The sequence below is a fragment of the Elephantulus edwardii genome, unplaced genomic scaffold (genome assembly GCF_000299155.1).
Source record: "Elephantulus edwardii isolate Elephantulus edwardi_28Jun2011 unplaced genomic scaffold, EleEdw1.0 scaffold00122, whole genome shotgun sequence".
Lineage (NCBI taxonomy): Eukaryota > Metazoa > Chordata > Mammalia > Macroscelidea > Macroscelididae > Elephantulus > Elephantulus edwardii.
Window position 1 is genome coordinate 2,496,027 of NW_006399872.1, and position 20,327 is coordinate 2,516,353.

Sequence of the window (20,327 nt, forward strand, 5' to 3'; positions counted from 1 at the left end):
TTTTTTTTTAATTTTTTGTGTGAGTGTACCGTCAAATCAGATCTGACTCGTACAAGAGGAGATTGCCCCTCCTTCCCCAGCAGAACATCTGGTGGATTCGAACCGTGCGCCTCTGGGATTGTAGTTGCAGCTCCATGCCACTAGGCCACCAGAGCTCCCCTTGGATCATTTAATATTCTGCCCAAAGCATCCTTAAGTATTACACCTTGAGGTTTGAATTTGTTTTTCAGTTCTTTCAGGTTAAATGCTGAGCAAGTTTAGCATTTTTGATTTTCTGACTCTAGCTTCTTGTACATTTCATTGTCATACTTTTCTTTGTCTTCTCACACTGCCCTCTGGAATCTTCTGTTCAGCTCCTTAATATCTTGATAGTGTTTATAGTAAAGAAATAATTGCTCTCAATAAGTGTTAGCATTAGCATAATTAATACGAGCTCTGTTGATGGAAACATCAAGTCTTTTGTAGATTTGCTTATAGCTAAGAATAACTAGAATTCTGCTTGAGGCCAGTCTTAGCGGTTTTTTACCTTTGACGTCATCCTTTGTAATTTCCTAGCATATGATGAGAGATACTTACATATTTTTATGCTTATATTTTTAAAAAATTAATATTACCTAGGAAAATCTTTGGGATTACATATCTGTTTTGTTTATCTTTCCCATCTCTTTATGATACTAGATTTTTACAATATGTTGTTGTGGTGGTGATGTCCCACACAACAAATGGAACTGACCCAAAGCTGACCCTCAGTGGATTTTCAGACGTAGTAAAGCACATGGAAAATTGCTCCTCCTCTTCCTTGCTTGGAAGGGTAGAAGAAGTGCAGGAGAAAAAGACCCCAGATGAGATGGATCAGTTTAGTAACTGGGGCAATGGGGGTTGGGATGTCGGAATTAGTGAGACTGGCTCAGGACAGGGCAGGATTCAGAGCTGCTGTACATAGGGCCGCTATGGGTTGCAGGCAACTCCATGGCACATAGCAGCAGTGACAACAACAACCCTAAGTTTCCAAGACTATGATCCTTACGGAAGCAGACTGCAACATCTTCCTCCTACTGAGTGAATTCAAGCCATGTGCCTTTGGGTTGACAGCATAACTCCTTGCCCCTAAGTCACCAGAGCTTCCTTTAAACAATATAGTGATTCCAAATATAGTCACAACCCTCTTAGATGAGGATCTTCCTCTGTTTCACTGGTGCTCCACCTTCCCAAGCATGATGTCCCTCTCCAAAGAATAACTTCTCCTAGCAATACTTTTTCCCAAAGTATGTGAGATGAAGCTTTGTCATCCCTGCCTCCAGGGAGTACTCTGGCTGCTGCACCTTCTCCAAGACTTATTTTTGTTCTTCTGGCAGTCCATGGGATGTTCAGCATTCTTTTCCAGTAACACAATTCAAAGACATCAAGTCTTCTGTCATCCTTAGTCATTGTCCGGCTCTCAGTGCATAGCAAATGACTGAAAAGACCATAGCCTGAATCAGACTCCCTTTAGTCCTCAAACTAATATCATACTCCTCAATGATTTGGAGAGGTACCTAATTATAGACTTGCCATGTGCAGTGCGTCTCCTGACTGCTGCTAACAAGTGTATTGATTATGGATCTAAGTAAGATAGGAGTCATTTACAGTCTCAATCCTTTTCCCATCCATCATGATGTTGCCCATGAGTCCATTGGTGAGGATTCTTGTTTTCTTGATGTTGAGATAATGGTTCCCAATATAATTAGCAAAGAGAATTCATTGCTTGGCTGCTAACTGAAAGATTAAAGAGACTCAAACTTAATCACTCAGTATGAGGAAGATGTTTCAGTCTGCTTCCATAGTCTTAGAAACTCTTAGGGTTGTTGTTGTCATTGTTGCTATGTGCCATAGAGTTGCTTGTGACACATAGCGACCCTATTATGTACAGTAGCTCTGAATCCTGCCCTGTCCTGAGCCAGTCTCACTAATTCTGACACACCAGCCCTCATTGCCCCAGTTACTATATCAATCCATCTCATCTGGGGTCTTTTTCTCCTGTGTTGTCCCTCCACCCTTGCAAGCATGATGTCCCTCTCCAAGGACTGATCTCTCCTGCCCACATTCACTAAGTATGTGAGCAGAGCTTCAAAATTCTAGTCTCCAAAGAGAAACTTGGTTTCACCCTCTCTAAGACAGACATTTGTTTTCTTGGCAGTCCATGGTATGTATGCTCAAGACTCTTCCCCCAGCACCACAACTCAAAGGCATTGATTATTCTTCTGTCATCCTTAGTCATTGTACAGCTCTCTGAAGTGTTTAATTTAAAGTCATCTTTTAACAATATTATTTATTCGTCATGAAATTTTATCCTACCATGCACTATCATCTTTTGCTGTTGTTGTTATGTGCTGTCTAGTCATTTGCGACTCATAGCGACCCTATGTACAACAGCCCTAAACCCTGTTCTATCCTGTGCCAATCTCACTGCCTCTGACACACCCATCCCGATTACCCCAGTCACTGAATCAGTCCACTTCATAGAGGGTCTTCCCCTCCTGCGCTGTCCCTCCACCCTCCCAAGCATGATGTCCCTCTCCAAGGACCTGTCCCTCCTTGCAACATGCCCAAAGTATGTCAGATGAAGCCCCAGAATCCTTGCCTCCAAGGAGTCGCTTGGTTTAACCCTCTCCAGGATGAATCTGTTTGTTTTCTTGGCAGTCCATGGTACCTTCAATACTCTTCTCCAGCACCACAGCTCAAAGGCATCAGTTCTTCTTCTGTCCTCCCTAGTCATTGTCCAACTCTCTGATGCATAACAAGTGATTGCAAAGACTATGGCCTGTATCAGGCGGACCTTAGTCTCCAGAGAGACACCGTTGCTCTTGAATACTTTAGAGAGGTCCCTAACAGACTTTCCCATCATCTTTTAGTTTATGGAATTATAGTGTGCTGAATTGTTGAGTCTCATACACTTTCAGTTAAAGTATTTAGTTTTAATTTAAGCTGCACTTATTTTCTATTACTGATTATTGTTTCAGTGACTTGACTGGGGTAACCCTATGGGGTGATTTTATTCTTTCCTTTAGGGTCATTGTGCTATGGATTGGAATTGACCATGGAAATGTATTATCTTAATTCCTATTTGAGTTCAAAAGATTTTAAAATTAGGAGATAAATGTAAGACTATGACTTTTAAAAAAAATTCTTCATTTTATTTTTATTTTTCTATTAATATTACATTTGTGTATGTCTTCAAGTCACTCTGTCTCTGCTAAGACCATTTTTGTAAAGTTTCCCAGAAAAACTTTCAAGGTGAAGAAAGAGGTACTTTTAGCCTGGGACTAAATACAGATTAGTAGTTTAATTAACTTGACAGAGTGAATGACACATTAATTGCCTTGTAGCAAATACTCAACTGGCTTCTATGAGACTCCTGATTTTGTGTGTGTGCGTGTGTGTGTGCGCGTGTGTGTGTGTGTGTGTGTGTGAATATTTTAGGTGAACTTTTGGGATTTTTAACATTTCATTTCACACATTAATACAATTCTCCTATCAAAGCAACTTTATTTTACAACTGTAAGAAAATTACATTTTCATTTGTACTACAAATTCATCACTGTGTTAAGTGGGTCTTGCAAGATTATACATGCACACAAAGATGGTCATTCACACAAATTGTTAGGCAATTTTGTGCATTAGTTTTACATTTGATTTGTAAAATTATAGCCTGTCAAATTCTCTAAAGGCTCTTTACCTTTTTTATTCCTAAAGGTCAGAAATCAGCTCACTGCCTCGATAATTAGCATCAATGCCATGTTATTGTTTTTGTGCACCATCAAGTCAGAACCAACTCATAGCTAACCCTCCAGCAGGTTTTCAGAGATGGTTAATTGCTTAGGAAGAAATGGCCCATCTTTCTCCCACAGAGCAGCTGGTGGACTTGAACCATGTTCTTTTGGGATTGCAGCATACCTTCTTGACTCTTGAAGTTCCAGCTCACTGCCATCAAGTCAGAACTGAGTCGGCTAACCCTCCATTCAGTTCCTGAGGCTGTAAATGGAAAGTGGGATTTCCTTGTCTTTATCCTGTGGAGCCTCTGGTGGATGTGAACTGCCAGAGATAGGGCATCAGAGCATCAGGAGCTCAACACTCTAGAGATTACACTAACAGAGGTTCCTAGTACTTAATTTAAAACACTCAAACTCACTGCTGTTGAGTAAGAACTGAACCGTAGCTGACCCTCCATCGAGGTTTCATAGAGTGTAAATCATACAGGAAGAGATTACCCATCTTTATCCCAAAGAGCAGCTGGTGAAATTTGAGCCATAAGCCTTTGATTTAACACCTCTTTGGCCATCAGAGCTCTCTGTTGTTGTTACGTACCATTAAGTTGGAATGGGCTCATAGCTGACCCTCCAGTGGGTTTTCAGAGGCAATAAGAATCATTTCAAGAACAGGTTTGAGTCATCGAATACCCGTGACTAACACCAGAGAAACTGCTCAAGAATATCATGATGAGAGCAAAAGATCATTACAAAGAAAAAGAAGAAAAAAAAACCCAAAATGGATGTCAGAAAAGACTGTGATTTAGAATGTTGAGAAGCCAAAACAAAAATGAAGAGATGTTGAAATATAAGAGCTGAACAGATTTCAAAGGGCAGCTTGAGAAGATAAAGCTAAATATTGCAACAGAATGTTCAAAGAGCTAGAGTCAGAGAATAAAAAGGGAAGAACTTGCTCAGCATTTCTCAGGCTGAAGGAATTGAAAACCAAATTCCAACCTGGAGTTGCAATCCTAAGAGATGCTATGGACAAAACTTGAGTGATCTAGGAAGCATCAAAAAAAGATGGAAGAAATATACAGAAATGCTGTACCAAAAAGAATCCACTGACATGTAAAAATTTCAGGAAGTACCATATGAACTTGTTCAGCATTTCTTAAGCTCAAGGAACTGAAGAACAAATTCAAACCTCAAGTTGCTATAATCAAGGATGTTTTAGGCAGAATATTAAATTATCCAGGAAGTATTAAAAGAAGATGGAAAGAATATACTGAGTCACTGTATCGAAAGGAATTGGCAGCAGACACTGAAGAATTTAATGAAACAACATATGAGCTAGAGCCTATGGTGATGAAGGAAGAAGTTCAGCTGCTTTGAAGGAAATAGCAAAAAATAAGACCCCAGGAATAGATGGTATACCAATTGACATATTTCAGCTAACAGATGCTGCCCTGGATGACAAGTTGTGCCAAGAAATTTGGAGAACAACCACTTGGCTAGCTGACTGGAATAGATCTATTATTTGTTCCCATCCCAAAGAAGGGTCACCCCACAGAGTGTGGAAACTATAGAACAATCTCATTGATTTCACTTGCAAGTAAGATTCTACTTAAGATTATCCAAAAACGACTGGAATAGTACATCAGCAGAGAACTACCAGAAGTCCAGGCTGGGTTTAGAAGAGGTCGTGGTACTACGGATATTATAGCTAATGTTAAATGGATCTTAGCTGAAAGCAGAGAATACCAGAAGAATGTAAGCTTCATTGATTATGCAAAAGCCTTTGACTGTGTGGATCATAACAAACTGTGGCTGACTCCGAGAAGAATGGGAATCCCAGAACACTTGATCGTGCTAATGGGAAACCTATACTTGGACCAAGAGGCAGTCGTCAGAATAAAGCAAGGAAACGCTGCAGGGTTCAAAATCGGGAAGGGTGTAAGCTAGGGATGTGTCCTGTCTCCATACATTTTCAACCTGTATGCAGAACAGATTATCTGGGAGGCTGGGCTCTATGAGGAGAAGTGCGGTGTCAGGATTGGTGGAAGATCCATCAGCAATCTGCGCTATGCAGATGACGCAATCTGGCTTGCTGAAACTGAGGAGGACCTGAAGCGCCTGCTGCAGAGGGTTAAGGAGTGCAGCCTCCAAAGCCAGTGATTTTAGCCACAACTCTAAACTTAGTTTTAAGATTGTGAATGTTGTTGTTGTGTACTGTCAGTCAGAACTGACTCATAGCTGACCATTTGAGTTTTCAGAGGCAGTTGATCACATGGGAGGAGATTGCCCAACTTTCTCCCAGAGAGCCACTGATGAAGTCAAACTGCTTGTCTTTGGGATTGCAGTGCATTATGTTTTAGAAAAAAAATTATGGATGTTTGAGTTGAACCTACTCCCAAACTAATTATGCGTTTCTCCTGTTAATTTGCCACTCATTGCCTTTGAGTTGCTTTCAGTTCATGGAAACCCTCCAGTGAGTTTCTGAGGCTGTCATTCTTTATGGGAGGAGAGTGCCTATCTTTCTCCCTCACTGCAGCACGTAGATTCAAACTACCAGATCTGCTCAGTCTTTCAAAAAAAATACTGATTTGTTTATAGACTTCATATACACCGTGTTTCACACTATTCTTCATTCATAATTGTGTTTCATACCATCACTCTCTCCATTATGTTTTATAAAATTAATCACCAATGGATCTTACCCATCATTACCCTGTCTTTTCACTCGGATCCTTCCCATTTTCTTCCCTCCCCCTTCCTCCACACACCACACTGTGCAACCCCGTGGTTTTGCCCCTACACATCCTCACCCCTTGGCTTTCACCCCTTACACCCTTGGGTTCCCATACATGTTTTACTACTTATCCTTGTATTTTTATAATAATCGTTTTACACAATATTTGTCCTTATGCGACTGAGTTTACTCAGCATAACGCTCTCCGGTCTCTCCAAAATTGTGCAGTATTTTTCAAAATTGTTGCTCCTATGTGCTGCTAGTGTTCCATTGTGTGAACTGCATTTTCTCAATCCATTTAGTTGTGGTTGGACATTTGGGCTGTTTCCATGTTCTTGCCATGGTGAATAACGCTGCTATGAGCATTGTTGAACAAATCCCTGTTTCTCAGTTCTAATTTTCTTGGGATATATTCCTTAGTAGTGAAATAGTTGGTTCATAAGGAGTTTCTATGTTGATACTACATTTTACTAATTTGTAGGCAGTGCTGCTTTTATCATTATTAAAAATGGTGTAGGTGAAAACACTTGTTTCTTGTAACATTGCTGCTTTTGCTTTTCCTCATGTATGTTTTCTTTTTGTTGTTGTTTTCCCTCTATTTAAATTAGCATTTAAGTTTCTTATGTTATTTGAAGGAGTGATTTGGGATAGAGTTGCTCTTTTACTTAAGGAAATTATCAGCTTCTGTGAGAGTGAAAAGGGGTGTTGAGTAATTTACTCACACCAAAACCCCACTGCTTTTGACTGAATCCAACTCATAGTGATCTTACAAGGCAGCATAGAACAGCTCTTGAGGACTTTCAAGGCAGAATTTCTTTACAGAAGCAGGACTTTTCTCTCAAGGAGCAGTGGATTTGGAACATTGTATAGTGTTACTTTTTTGTCTCCTCGCACTAAACCCATGTAAGCAAAACAAACAAACAAATAAATTAAAAAATCCCAAAACACTACACCACACAAATGTGGTTAATCTAAAAAGGGAATTAGCCAACAAAGGCAAGTACAGCAGAGAAGCAATAGGTGATAATGCTGGAAGTGAAATTTGAATTAACTGTAAATGGAATTTACATTATCAACTATTTAGACTAGATATGTTGTTGGTGTTATGAATCCTTGAGTTGCTTGACTCATAGTGACCCCCATGTACAATAGTCTTGAAACCTGCTCTATCTGTGCCAATTTTACTGTTCTGACACACCTACCCTCATTACCCCAATCACTGAATCAATCCATCTCATCAAGGGTCTTCCTCTCTTTCTCTGTCCCTTCACCTTCTAAGCATGATGTCCCTCTCCACAGACTGGTCCCTCCTTGCAACATGTCCAAAGGATGTCACACAGAGCCTCAGAATCTGTGCTTCAGAGGAACAGCCTGGTTTCATGCTCTCCAGGACAAACCTGTTTGTTCTGCTGACAGTCTATGGTATATTCAACACTGTTCACCAGCACCACAGCTCAAAGGCATTAAATTATCTTTCTGTAATCCCTAGTCATTGTCCAGCTCACTAACACATAGCAAGCAGTTGCAAAGACTGTGGCTTGGATCAGGCACACCTTAGTCTCAGACGGACACTGTTGCTTTTCAGTAAGTACTCTGGAGAGATCCCTGACAGCTGATTTTCCCAATGCAATTTGATGACTCTGGATATATAGCCACAAAAACTTTGTAGCAGTGAACTTACCAACATAAATGAGAAACTTGATTGAGAGGAAAAGATGTTCCAGAGGAAGTAACACCAAAAATACATTCAAAGAACTCTCAGAATTATTGATAAAATTTGAAACCTGATCCAAACCTTGAAAGGAGTATGACAGTTGACCACTTAAAAAAAAAAAGGCAAAAGCTCATTTCAGCTAACAGGTGCTGCCCTGGGTGTGCTCACCAAGTTGTGCCAAGAAATCTGGAGAACAACCACTTGGCCAACTGACTGGAAGAGATCTGTATTTGTTCCCATCCCAAAGAAGGGTGACCCAACTGAGTGTGGAAACTACAGAACAATATCATTGATTTCACATGCAAGCAAGATTCTACTGAAGATTATCCAAAAATGACTGAAAGAGTACATCAGCAGAGAACTGCCAGAAGTCCAGGCTAGGTTTAGAAGGGGTCGTGGTACTAGGGATATTGTAGCTGATGTCAGATGGATCTTAGCTGAAAGCAGAGAATACCAGAAGAATGTCTATCTGTGTTTCATTGATTATGCAAAGGCACTTGACTGTGTGGATCATAACAAACTGTGGCTGACTCTGAGAAGAATGGGAATCCCAGAACATTTAATCTTGCTAATGAGAAACCTATACTTGGACCAATAGGCTGTCGTCAGAACAGAGCAGGGCAACACTGCATGGTTCAAAATTGGGAAGGGTATGCGCCAGGGATGTATCCTATCTCCATACCTTTTCAACCTGTATGCAGAGCAGATTATCCAAGAGGCTGGACTCTATGAGGAGAAGCGTGGCGTTAGGATTGCTGGAAGATCTATTAACAATCTGCGTTATGCAGATGACACAACCCTGCTCGCTGAAACTGAGGAGGACCTCATGCACTTGCTACAGAGGGTCAAGGACTGCAGCCTTCAGTATAGACTGAGGCTCAATGTCAAGAAGACAACGATTCTCACCACTGGACCAATCGGTAGCATCAGGATGGATGGCGAAGAGATTGAGATTGTTCACAGCTTTAGTCTGCTCGGCTCCACGGTCAACACTCTTTGGCACCAGCAGCCAGGAAATCAAAAAACATATTGCGATTGAAAAGTCTGCTGTTAGGGACCTCTCTAAAGTACTCAAGAGCAACAGTGTCTCTCTGGAGACTAAGGTGCGCCTGACCCAGGCCATGGTTTTTGCAATCACTTGTTATGCATCAGAGATTTGGACAATGACCAGGGAGGATAGAAGGAGAATTGACGCCTTTGAGATGTGGTGCTGGAGAAGAGTATTGAATGTACCATGGACTGCCAAGAAAACAAACAGATTTATCCTAGAGAGGGTTAAACCAAGCTGCTCCTTGGAGGCAAGGATTCTGGGGCTTTCGTCTGACATACTTTGGACATGTTGCCAGGAGGGACGGGTCCTTGGAGAGGGACATCATGCTTGGGAGGGTAGAGAGACAGCGCAGGAGGGGAAGACCCTCTCTGAGATGGATTGATTCAGTGACTGGGGTAATCAGGATGGGTGTGTCAGAGGCAATACGGTTGGCACAGGATAGAGCAGGGTTTAGGGCTGTTGTACATAGGGTCGCTATGAATCGCAAACGACTCGACGGCACATAACAACAACAACATCTGTATCTCAGGTTCTATGATGAGAAGGCATGTATTTAAACAATTTCATAAGGTTTTTTTAAAAAAATAATTCTTTAGTTTTTCATATTTTAATGTTTAAATTTATAGTATGCTAAATAAATATCGAGCAAATATAACTCTCTTACTGCCAGGGAGGAGGAGGAAGCAGATAATGTGCTGTGCACATCCTTCAGGGCTTGAGATTCCTCCCATAGGGACTTTATCTTGCTGTTAATTGAGAAGCTGTCTAGGTTCAAAGATTGTATTTACTGTTAAATAAAAAGAGCTGCAGCCAGAAAGTTTAAAGAGCCGAACTCACTCAGCATTTCTCAAACTGAGGGAACTGAAGAACAGATTTAAGGCTCAAGTTGGGTTACTGAAAGATGCAGTGAGCAAAATCTTAAATGATAAAGGAATCAACAAAAGATGGAAGGAATACATGGAGTCACTGTACCAGAAAGAATTGACTAACACAAAACCATTTTATTAAGTACCATATGATCAAGAACCAGTGGTGATAAAAGAAGATGGCATTGTAAAAATAAATAAAGCCCAAGGAATTGATGGAATACTAATTGACACATTTCAGCAGACATGCAACCATGGACATGCTCACAAGGTTGTGCCAGGTAATGTGGAGGTCAGATATCTGGCCAGCTGACTGGAAGAGATCCATATTTATGCCATCCCCAAGAAAGGTGATTTAACAGAAAGTGGAAATTATTGAACAAAATCATAAATATTACATACAAGCAAAATCTTGAAGATTATCTGAGAACACCTAGAACAAGATCTGTATCTAGACTAGAACATCTAGTAAACTGGCAGAGAATTACCAGAAATACAAGCCAGATTTATAAGAGACCATGGGGTTAGAAATATCACTGTTGGTGTCAGCTGAATCTTGACTGAAAGCAGAGAGTAACAAGAAGGATGTCTACTTAGGTTTCATCCACTATGCAGAGGCATTTGACTATGTGGATCATAACAAATTATGGCTAACATTGAGGAAAAATGGGAATTCCAGAATACTTGATGTGCTCATGTAAAACTTATATCTAATCAAGGAACTGTCATCTGAACAGAGCAAGGGAACAGTGCGTGGTTCAAAATCAGGAAAGGAGTGTGTCAGGGATATAACCTTTTCCCATACCTTTTCAATCTATATACTGAATAGATCATTCAAGAAGCTGGACTTTACAAAGACTCAACAGCTTAGCATTAAGCAGATAACACTACTTTACTCACTGAAATTGAGAACTTGCGGTGCTTGTTGTAGAAGATTAAGGACTACAGCTTTCAATATGAGTTGTATCCCAACATCAAGAAAACAAAAATCTTCACCACTGGATCAATAGTCAGCATCATAATAGATGGAGAAAGGATTGATGTTAAAGTCATCACGTTTTTGACACCAACAGTCAGGAAATCAAAAGAGTTGCATTGGGAAAATCTGCTATTGAGTATCTCTCCAGAGTGATAAAGAGCAATTATGTCTAAAGACAAAGCTTCTTCTCAATTGTTTCCTGTGCATCTGGTAGTTGGACAGTAACTATGGAAGGCAGAAGTAGAACTGATAACTTTGAGTTGTGTCAGAGAAGAGTATCAAACATCCCATGGACTGTCAAGGGAACAGATGGTTCTCTACCGGAGAGGGTAAAACCAGATTGATCCTTGGAGGTAAGGCTTTTGAAGCTCTTCTTCCATACTTTGGGACTGTTGTCAGGGGGAGCCAATCCTTGAAGAAGGAATTCATACTTGACAAGGTAGAAGATCCTTCCCACAAGAGAGGAAGATCCTCAACAAGATGCATTGACACAGTGACTTTGGCAGTGGGGCCAGTTGTATTGGAGATGGTAAAGTTGTCTTATGTTCTACCTAGAGAAGGAGGGCACCCTTTAGAGGTCCATGTGGAAGCTATAATGAAAGCAACTTGAGTATTAATGATAAAAAGCAGCAGAACCACCATAGTGCTCGGAATTGTTGGTAGTTCCCCCCCTTCATTCTTTATTTTGTAGTCTTATCTACCTTCTGTGTCTGTGTATTGTGTTGTTATGTGCCGTTGAGTCACTTGCGACTCTTAGGGACTCTATGTAAAACAGCCCTAACCCCTGCTCTGTCCTGTGCCAATCTCACTGTCTCTGACACACTTACTCATTACAGCAGTCACTGAATCAGTCCATTTCATAGAGGGCCTTCCCCTTCTGCACTGTCCCTCCACCCTCCCAAGCATGATGTCCTTCTCCAAGGACCTGTCCCTCCTTACAACATGTCCAAAGTATGTCAGACGAAGCTTCAGAATCCTTGGCTCTGAGGAGCAGCCTGGTTTATCACTCTCCTAGCAGTCAATAGTATATTCAATACTCGTCTCCAGCACCACAGCTCAAAGGTATCAATTCTCCTTCTATCATCCCTAGTCATTGTCCAGCTCCCTGGTGCATAGCAAGTGATTGCAAAAGACCATACAACAGCTCTCTGATACACCTACCTCCATTGCCCCAGGTACTGTATTAATGTCTCACCCAGGGTCGTCTTCTCCTGTGTTGTCCCTCCACCCTTCCGAGGAGCATGATGTCCTTCTCAAAGGACCAGTCCCTCCTGGCCATGTGCTCAAAGTATGTTTGACGGAGCTTCAAAATAATACAATAAAGAAAACATTTGAAATTTATGACTTTTCTTAGTATTTTTAATTTAGTGGACAATTTTCAACTCTTTGAAGGAAAGTCAAGAAAATGAGAGGATAAATAAGATCTCTGTCAGGTTGATGGGGAAAACCCCACAAAGCCAGAACAAAAGTCTCATTGCAACTCAAAACTTCAAGCCCATCTGGAGCTAGATCAGATTGTGCTCATTGCTGAGGAGTCAGAACTGACTCGTAATAGCCAACCCTCCACCAGGTTTTAGGGAGGCTGTATATAAAACAAAAGGAGATTGTCCATCTTCTTCCTTGGAACTGCCAGTAGAAATTAGCTACTGCCAGTAGTAGATTAGCTCTGTCAGAGAGGCACAGACTGCCGGTTAGCAGTACAGCTTTCTGGGTTACACCACCAAAATTCCATATTTCAGAATTAAAGAGACTCTCTCTCTCTTTTTTTTGAAGTTGTATAACTTTAATTCCATCTGTACTTTTCACATATTATTTTGGTAGAGGAAAATAATATTTTTCCGGTTTCAAAACATCCGAAAAAACTTGTACTCTCTCTCTCCTTTTCTCCTCTTTTTTAAATTAATTTTAATGGAAGTTTACAGAGACTTAGTGTTTCTAGTCATTCATTGTTGCACTTTTCTCCCTGTCCACCGCCTGCCCCCCGAACCACTCTTCTTGAAAAGAAGAAAAACTCTTTCATTGTTATGCAGTTCCTCCCCCAAGTTCACTTCTCTATGCAGCCTTTACTCTGGACTTCTGTAATGATAAGAATACCCATTCATACGTCCTTTTAAACAATTCTCTCCCTCATCTATTGCAATGCAATATATATACATCATTCTTCCCTTCCTTTTCTGTCTTCCCTCAAACCTAATGACAGTCCTGTTTTACAACAGTGGGCCCTATGAAATATTTGTCCTTTTGTGACAGATATTTCACTCAGCATAATGTCCTCCAGGGTCATCCATTTTGCATAATATTTCATGAGTTCCTTGTTTTTCAATGTTGCATAGTATTCCATTGTGTGAATATAACACAGTTTCCTTATCCATTCATTTGTTGATGGGTACTTGGGTTGTTTCCAGCTCTTTGCTATTGTGAACAAAGCCACAATAACATGGGTATGCAAGAATTAAGGAGTCTCTTAACCCAGAAAACCAAACTCTGTTGTCGAATCAGTTCCAACTCATGGTGACCCTATTGGACACTGGAAAGCAGAATTTATGGAAGCAGACTTTCTTTGTAAGGCAGTTGATGGGCTTGAACCATTAACTTTTTGATTATAGTGGTTAACATCTAACACTGTGCTGTCAGTCCTCAGTTACATACACGTTCAGTTACTAATAGCTGGCAGTTTAGACTTAGAGGCACTTTGGAAGACAAGCCCCCAGTACTGTGCTTCTGAAATATCAGTCTTGAAAACCCAGTCAGTCAACAAATATTTACAAGGACTTCTTCCATGTGGTTGGCACTGTGTCTCTGGGAATATAGTGATAAACTTTGAAGTTTGTTGTCAGAATATAGTAATATGTTAACTGTTCAGAAAGATAATGTAGACAGGCAATCTATTAGATTATAGATGTAATCTACTACTATGTGTAGGTATAGTTGGCCTTCTAGTAGGTTTTCAGAGGCTGTAAATCTCACGGGAGGAGATTGTCTTTCCTGAGGAGCAGCTGGTGCAGCTCCTTACGTACTAGACCAGGACTACCTCCAACTGTAAGAGTGATTTATCGGCTAATTTCAGTGACATAAAATTGTATTATGACTATAAGAACAATTTATTGTGTTGGTAATTTCTTGTTTACCTGAAATAAAATTGAGTATTTCTGAAGTGAATTTTTTAATACTACAGTGGTCATTTTGTAAGCTTTTCTAAATTAGAGTGAATGAAGTCTCAGGCTTTGCTTTTTGCAAATAAAGTTTTATGTTCTTTCCTTTAAACAACATACTGTAAAGTATTTCTAGTGAGGAACTAATTTTTATGTTTGTGTTTTAGGAATGTTTTAAAGGAAGCTGGGCTACTCACAAGTTACTGCACAAGAAAGCAAGTAAGTAAGAATCATTATTTGGCTTAAAACTGAGTAAGACAAGAATTTCGTGAATAATAGTTGAACCAGTCTTGAAAGTATCAGTTTGAATATATTTTGAAAGCTAAGATTGTGATACTTCGTTTTCTTATGATGCTCAAACATGTAAATAAAATGAGCTGAATAATGTTCTTGTTAATTTTCTACTCCATATTTGATATGAAAAACGTTGCTATATTATGTGCATCATGCTTGTGCAGTATCTAACAATGCCTTAATCTTTTAGCTCCCTCTTTACTTTGCTTGAACTGTTTGCATGCTGCAGGCCAGGGACACATGGGCTCTCTGGCTGGCTGTCTGGATTGATTGAGTGATTGATTTAATTATTTATTTAATTATCCATCCTTTTATTTTTACTTAATTTGAATTTAGATTACCTTTCATAATTACATCATTTTGTAGTTTTATTGATGTAACATCACCCACTCTTTAATGTTTTATTTTCTTTTTTGAATTTTTTATGAGACATCACAAAGTCAGTCTTTTGACTTGTTGCTGTCACCCACATTGAATATTGGATTCATATAGTCTTTACTTCTCTTGCTATTCATTACTGCTGATTCATATTATTTATATGACTCACTTAAGACAGACCATCTCAGTTACCTGAAAATTGTCATGGGCTTTCTATTCTTTCTTTTTCCATTCATTCATTGTTGCACTTTTCTCCCCTCTCAACGCTCCCCCCTCATATACTACCCTCTTGGAAAAGTAAAAGAAAAATTCTTTCATTGTTGTACAATCCCTTCCCTCCAGGTCCACTCCACTATGCAGCCTTCACTCTGGACTCCTGTCATTTCAAAAATATGTAATCACATATCCCTTTTAAACAGTTTTCTCCCTCATCTGTTTCAGGGCAGTATACATTATTGAACCCATCTTTCTCAGTCGCTCCCCAACCCCGAGGTCAGGACTCCTGTTTTACAGCAATGACACCATGCAGTATTTGTCCTTTTGTGACTGAGATACTTCCTTCACTCAGCATAATGTTCTTCAGAGTCACCCATTTTGAATAATATTGCATGAATTCCTTATTTTTCAATGCAGTGTAGTATTCCATGTGTGAATGTACCACAGCTTCCCTATCCATTTGTTTGTTGATTGGCTCTTAGGTTGTTTCCAACTCCTTGCTATTGTGTAAAAAGCCGCAATAAACATGGGTGTGCATATATCTGCTTGGATGTCAGTTATGGTCTCTTTGGGGTATATTCCCAGTGGAATTGCCGGGTCAAATGGTATCTCTATTTGTAACTTTTTGAGAAAGCACCATACCACCTTCCACAGTGGTTGCACCATTTCTCCATACCTTCAGTCTGTATCTAGAACAGATCATCTAGACCCTGGACTGGACGAGGAGGAATGTGGCATCAGGATTGGTGGAAGAGTCATCAACAACCTGCGTTATGCAGATGACATGACCCTTCTTGCTGAAACTGAGGAGGACCTGAGGCGCTTGCTGCAGAAGGTCAGGGACTGCAGCCTTCAATATGGATTGAAGCTCAGCATCAAGAAAACAAAGATTCTCACCACTGGGCCAATTGGCAGCATCAGTATTGATGGTGAAGAGATTGAGATAGTTAAGTTTTAGTTTACTTGGCTCCACTGTCAACACTCTTACTAACAGCAGCCAGGAAACCAAGAGACGAATTGCATTGGGAAAGTCACCTGTGAGGGATCTCTCAAGAGTAATGAAGAGCAATGATGTAAGGCTGGAGACTAATCCAGGTTATAGTCTTCACAGTTACATGCTATGCATTGGAGAGTTGGATGATAGAGAACTGATGCCTTTGAACTGCGGTGCTGGAGAAGAGTGTTGAATATACCATGTACTTCTAGGAGAACAAACAGGTTGCCCTGGAAAGGGTGAAGCCGGAATGCTCCTTGGAGTCAAGGATTCTGAAGTTTCATCTGACATACTTTGGGCATGTTACTAGGAGGCATTGGTCCTTGGAGAGGGACATCATGTTTGGGAGTGTGGAGGGACGGCGCAGCAGAGGAAGACCCTCAATGAGATGGATCAATTCTGTGATTGGGGTGGTGGAAATGAGTGTTTGAGAAGGCGAGGTTGGCACAGGATAGAGCAGCATTTAGGGCTCTTGTACATAGCGTCTCTGTAAGTTGCAAGTGACTTGATGGCACATAACAAAAACAGCAAGAACTTTGGAGTGTTAGCTGCAAGCCCTGGGGCCCGTCCTACACTTCTTTTTAATCTTATGGCTTCAGATTTAGAGTTTTCTTCCATTTTTTTAGGATGCCAAGCTCACGCTGTGGAGTCCCCCTCTACTCCATGACTTTTGGCCTTCCCAGTATTCGTTGGATTTCTAATTCACTTAAGCAACTCAAAGAATGTGTGGAAAAGGAAGGTTTAAACCTCCTTAGCTGTACTACAGGAGAAAGATGCGGCAGTGTTTATGGAACAACCTGTTTCTGCTAAGATTTACTACCTCAGGAACCTGGGTGAGGGTCATTATATGTCAGAATTGACTGATTGGCAGTGGGTTTGGTTTTTTGTTGTACTTTTTAGTGCAAGGAAGGAACCCTGGTGGCACAATGGTTGGTTATGTTCCCTATTGAAAGATCAGTGGTTTGAACCTGTCAGCCATTCTTTCTTGGAGAAGGATGCTGCAGTCTGTTTTCATAAATATATTTAGCTTTGAAAACTCGCATAACAGTTCACCTGTGTTATAGGATCTCTGTGAGTCAGAGTCAGCTTCATTCACCATAGTGAGTTTAGTTTAAGAAAAGGCTAGAAACTTTCTCAGTGATTTAAAAGATATATGTGCAGCAAGCCAAGGTTATTGAGAGGAAGAATTTGTTTGAGAGTAGATAATTCAGTCATTTGAAACTGAAGACAAATTTACATAACATTAAAAGAGAAGTAAGAATTGTTTCCTAAGTTATAAGCTTATGTGTACCTTTCAAATACTCTCTGCCTGCAGCTTATAGACCCTTATTACAGTGTCATACTTGAAAAACATCTTACAAGTGTGTGTTTATATTGTCCTAAGTTTCCCAGTTTATTAAAAGACACCAATAAATAGGAAAATTTGTTTTCAACCCTGGTCTAGTTCAGACCTATTAGTTGTCAGTTAATGTGTTTACTATTTAAGATACTGATCAAATTGATCCTAAAATGGAAATGAAATGATTTTTAAAGTTTTAATTTCCATAAGCAAATTTTACCCAGAGATTGGCAAAGAACATACTGTATTTCAGTTTAGAAAGCTTTTGGGTTATATTATTTGTTGATGTCTACTTGTAGCCATGCAGATCTGCAGGAAATGCTGAAAGATTTTACATCCTCTCCCTCACCCTTCTCCTTTTCCCAGGAGTGCATGAAGACAGAAAGCTAGTTTTTGGTGCCTGTTTTTCAGATAAAAACTTGTTCATGAGATTCATGCTTCAGGAAAAAATTGCTTGACACAGTTCACAGCTGAAACAGGCACACACTATCTGCACTTTGAACTTTTCTATAATGATTGACCTTAGTGGCAGTGAATGGAGTCCATATGTTGTGCTGGGGTTTTCTGATTGACATTAACATTCACAGTAGGATAGAGCAGAGCCTCCTCCTCTTTCCCTGTATTATATGTAATGACATATTCTCTTCACAAACAATGTGAAAGATTGGTCATATTTGTCAGTTGGACCTTAAAGACGTTTCATCTAAAATTGATCTGTACTGTGTAGAAAGAGTTGGAATGGCATCCTTACACCATGCCCATGCTGCTGAGTGGATGAGATCTCTTCAGTTCCTTATCTGCAAAATGAGAAAATGAAACTGGATTTGCCTTTTAAGATTTTTTCTAGCTTATTATATGAGTGCGTCTACTCTCTTTCATTTCCTATTTTAAATAGAACCCAACACAACCCACTGCTATTCTGTACTTTCCAATTCCTATGAAGTTTGTAGGGATGTAGGAGAACTAGCGGCCCTTGGGGTTTCTCAAGGCTCTAAGTCTTTAGGAAAGCAATTTGCCTCATCTTCCTCCTGTAGAGTGACTGATAGGTTCAAACTGCCAACTTTTTTGGTTAGTAGCCAAATGCTTTTACCCACAGAACTACCAACGCTCCTAGATTGCTTAAAGAGGAAGTTTTGTTCAGTTTTTTTCCCCCTCTTATGTCTAAAATTTGTTTTGAAAGCATAATAAGCCATTAATAAGGAAAAACTCTGTGTATAGGTAGAGTATAGGTCAATTTTTTTAGGAAGACTAGAATTCCTAGGAAGTCTTGTTTTTTGGTTTTTTTTTTTTAGTTACCTTTTTTTTTCTTCCTGTGATTTTTTTTTTAAATTTAAATTTATTATTAATTTCAGTAAAAATTTACAGAGAGTTTGGATTTCCATTGGAAGTGTTTTTTTGTGCTTTGATTTTACTTGGTGGATAAGAAGGAGGTAGTGAACTGGCATTAGATACTATAGGAGAACTCCTCTGTATGAAAAGACTTGATGAGCGTATTTTAGTAAATTTAGTACAACATTGTTGTTATTATTATGTACTATCAAGTTGGAATCTACTATTGAATGGGAGATCACCCATCTTTCTCCCATGGAGCAACTGATAGCAATACAACTCCTTAACACTGAGCCACTAGAAATACTCAGGACAACATTGCATTTTAAATTTTTTTTAATATTATTAATTTTTTTTATGTACTATCAAATCAGCTCGTGGTTGCTGTGATGCTAAAGACTGTGACAGTGATGTGCCAGTCGTGGTAATGGGTACCCATGGTGGACAGTGTTGCCTGGAGCTTCCTGACTAAATCAAGCCTGAAAGCAGGAGCGGCATCCACTTCTGAAATGGCTTGCCTCAGGAAACTCTATGTACGGACAGTGCTCAGGCCGTTCGTTCATAGGGTCACTATGAGTTGTCTACGACTCGACGGCATCAAACAACAATAACAACAACAACAACTATCAAATCGGATCTAACTGGTACAGGAGGAGATAGCCCCTCCTTCTCCAGCAGAGCATCTGGTAGATTTGAACTGCATACCTCTAGGATTGCAGTGCCTCTTCTTGCCTCTAGGCTACTAGAGCTCCCTGACATTGCATTTTAATAAGTAGTGTGTCAGAGAGAGAGAGAGACACACACACACACACACATACACACAGATCAAGTGTGTATGTATTGTATGTATACGTGGGAGGAGGCATTTAGAACATGTGATCATGAACAAGAGATTTTTAGTTTTTCTACTGAGTTTTTAGTAATTTGCAGTAGATACTTCCTTTTCTTGCCTTTCTCCTTCCTCTTCCTGTTATCTTCTTTCTGAATAGATAAATGATGATTCTAACATTTACAAAGCATTTTGAAAAGTTTACTTGAAAGGCATTCATCAGTAAACAAGGATTTTTTTTTAAGGACTTTTAGTTTTACATTAAGTTTGCTTTAGAGGTACATAGAACCTGTTCTTCAGTAAGACACAAATTCCTTGGAAATACTTGCCCTTGGTTTCCAAGGTTTTACTAGGGTTCAGACTTTCCATTTTAAAATAGATTTCATATAAATTGACATTGAAGGGAAAATATGTCTAGTATTAAGAAAGGTTCTTTGAGCTGTTCTCCTTCATATTCAGTGTGTGTGTGTGTGTGTGTGTGTGTGTGTGTGTAAAATCTTAGAATATATTTAGCTTTGAGGGTTTGGTGGTTGTTTTGTTTCTGGTTTTGGTTTGTTTGGTTTTTTGTTTTGTTCTTGTCCTATAGCAGCAAACAGAAATCTGTATTTGTTCCCACTCCAAAGAAAGGTAACCCAACAGAGTGTGGAAACTATAGAACAATATCGTTGATTTCACATGCAAGCAAGATTCTGCTGAAGATTATCCAAAA

General features: G+C 39.8%; 1 protein-coding gene across 1 annotated transcript in view; it reads left to right on the forward strand.

The window, feature by feature from the left end:
- METAP1 (methionyl aminopeptidase 1) overlaps positions 1–20,327 on the forward strand; it is a 74,231-nt gene that overhangs the window by 12,350 nt on the left and 41,554 nt on the right. The window contains exon 2 of the mRNA XM_006893080.1: positions 14,407–14,458. Within this exon, the coding sequence (XP_006893142.1) occupies positions 14,407–14,458 (52 nt within the window). The remainder of the gene's footprint in view (positions 1–14,406; positions 14,459–20,327) is intronic.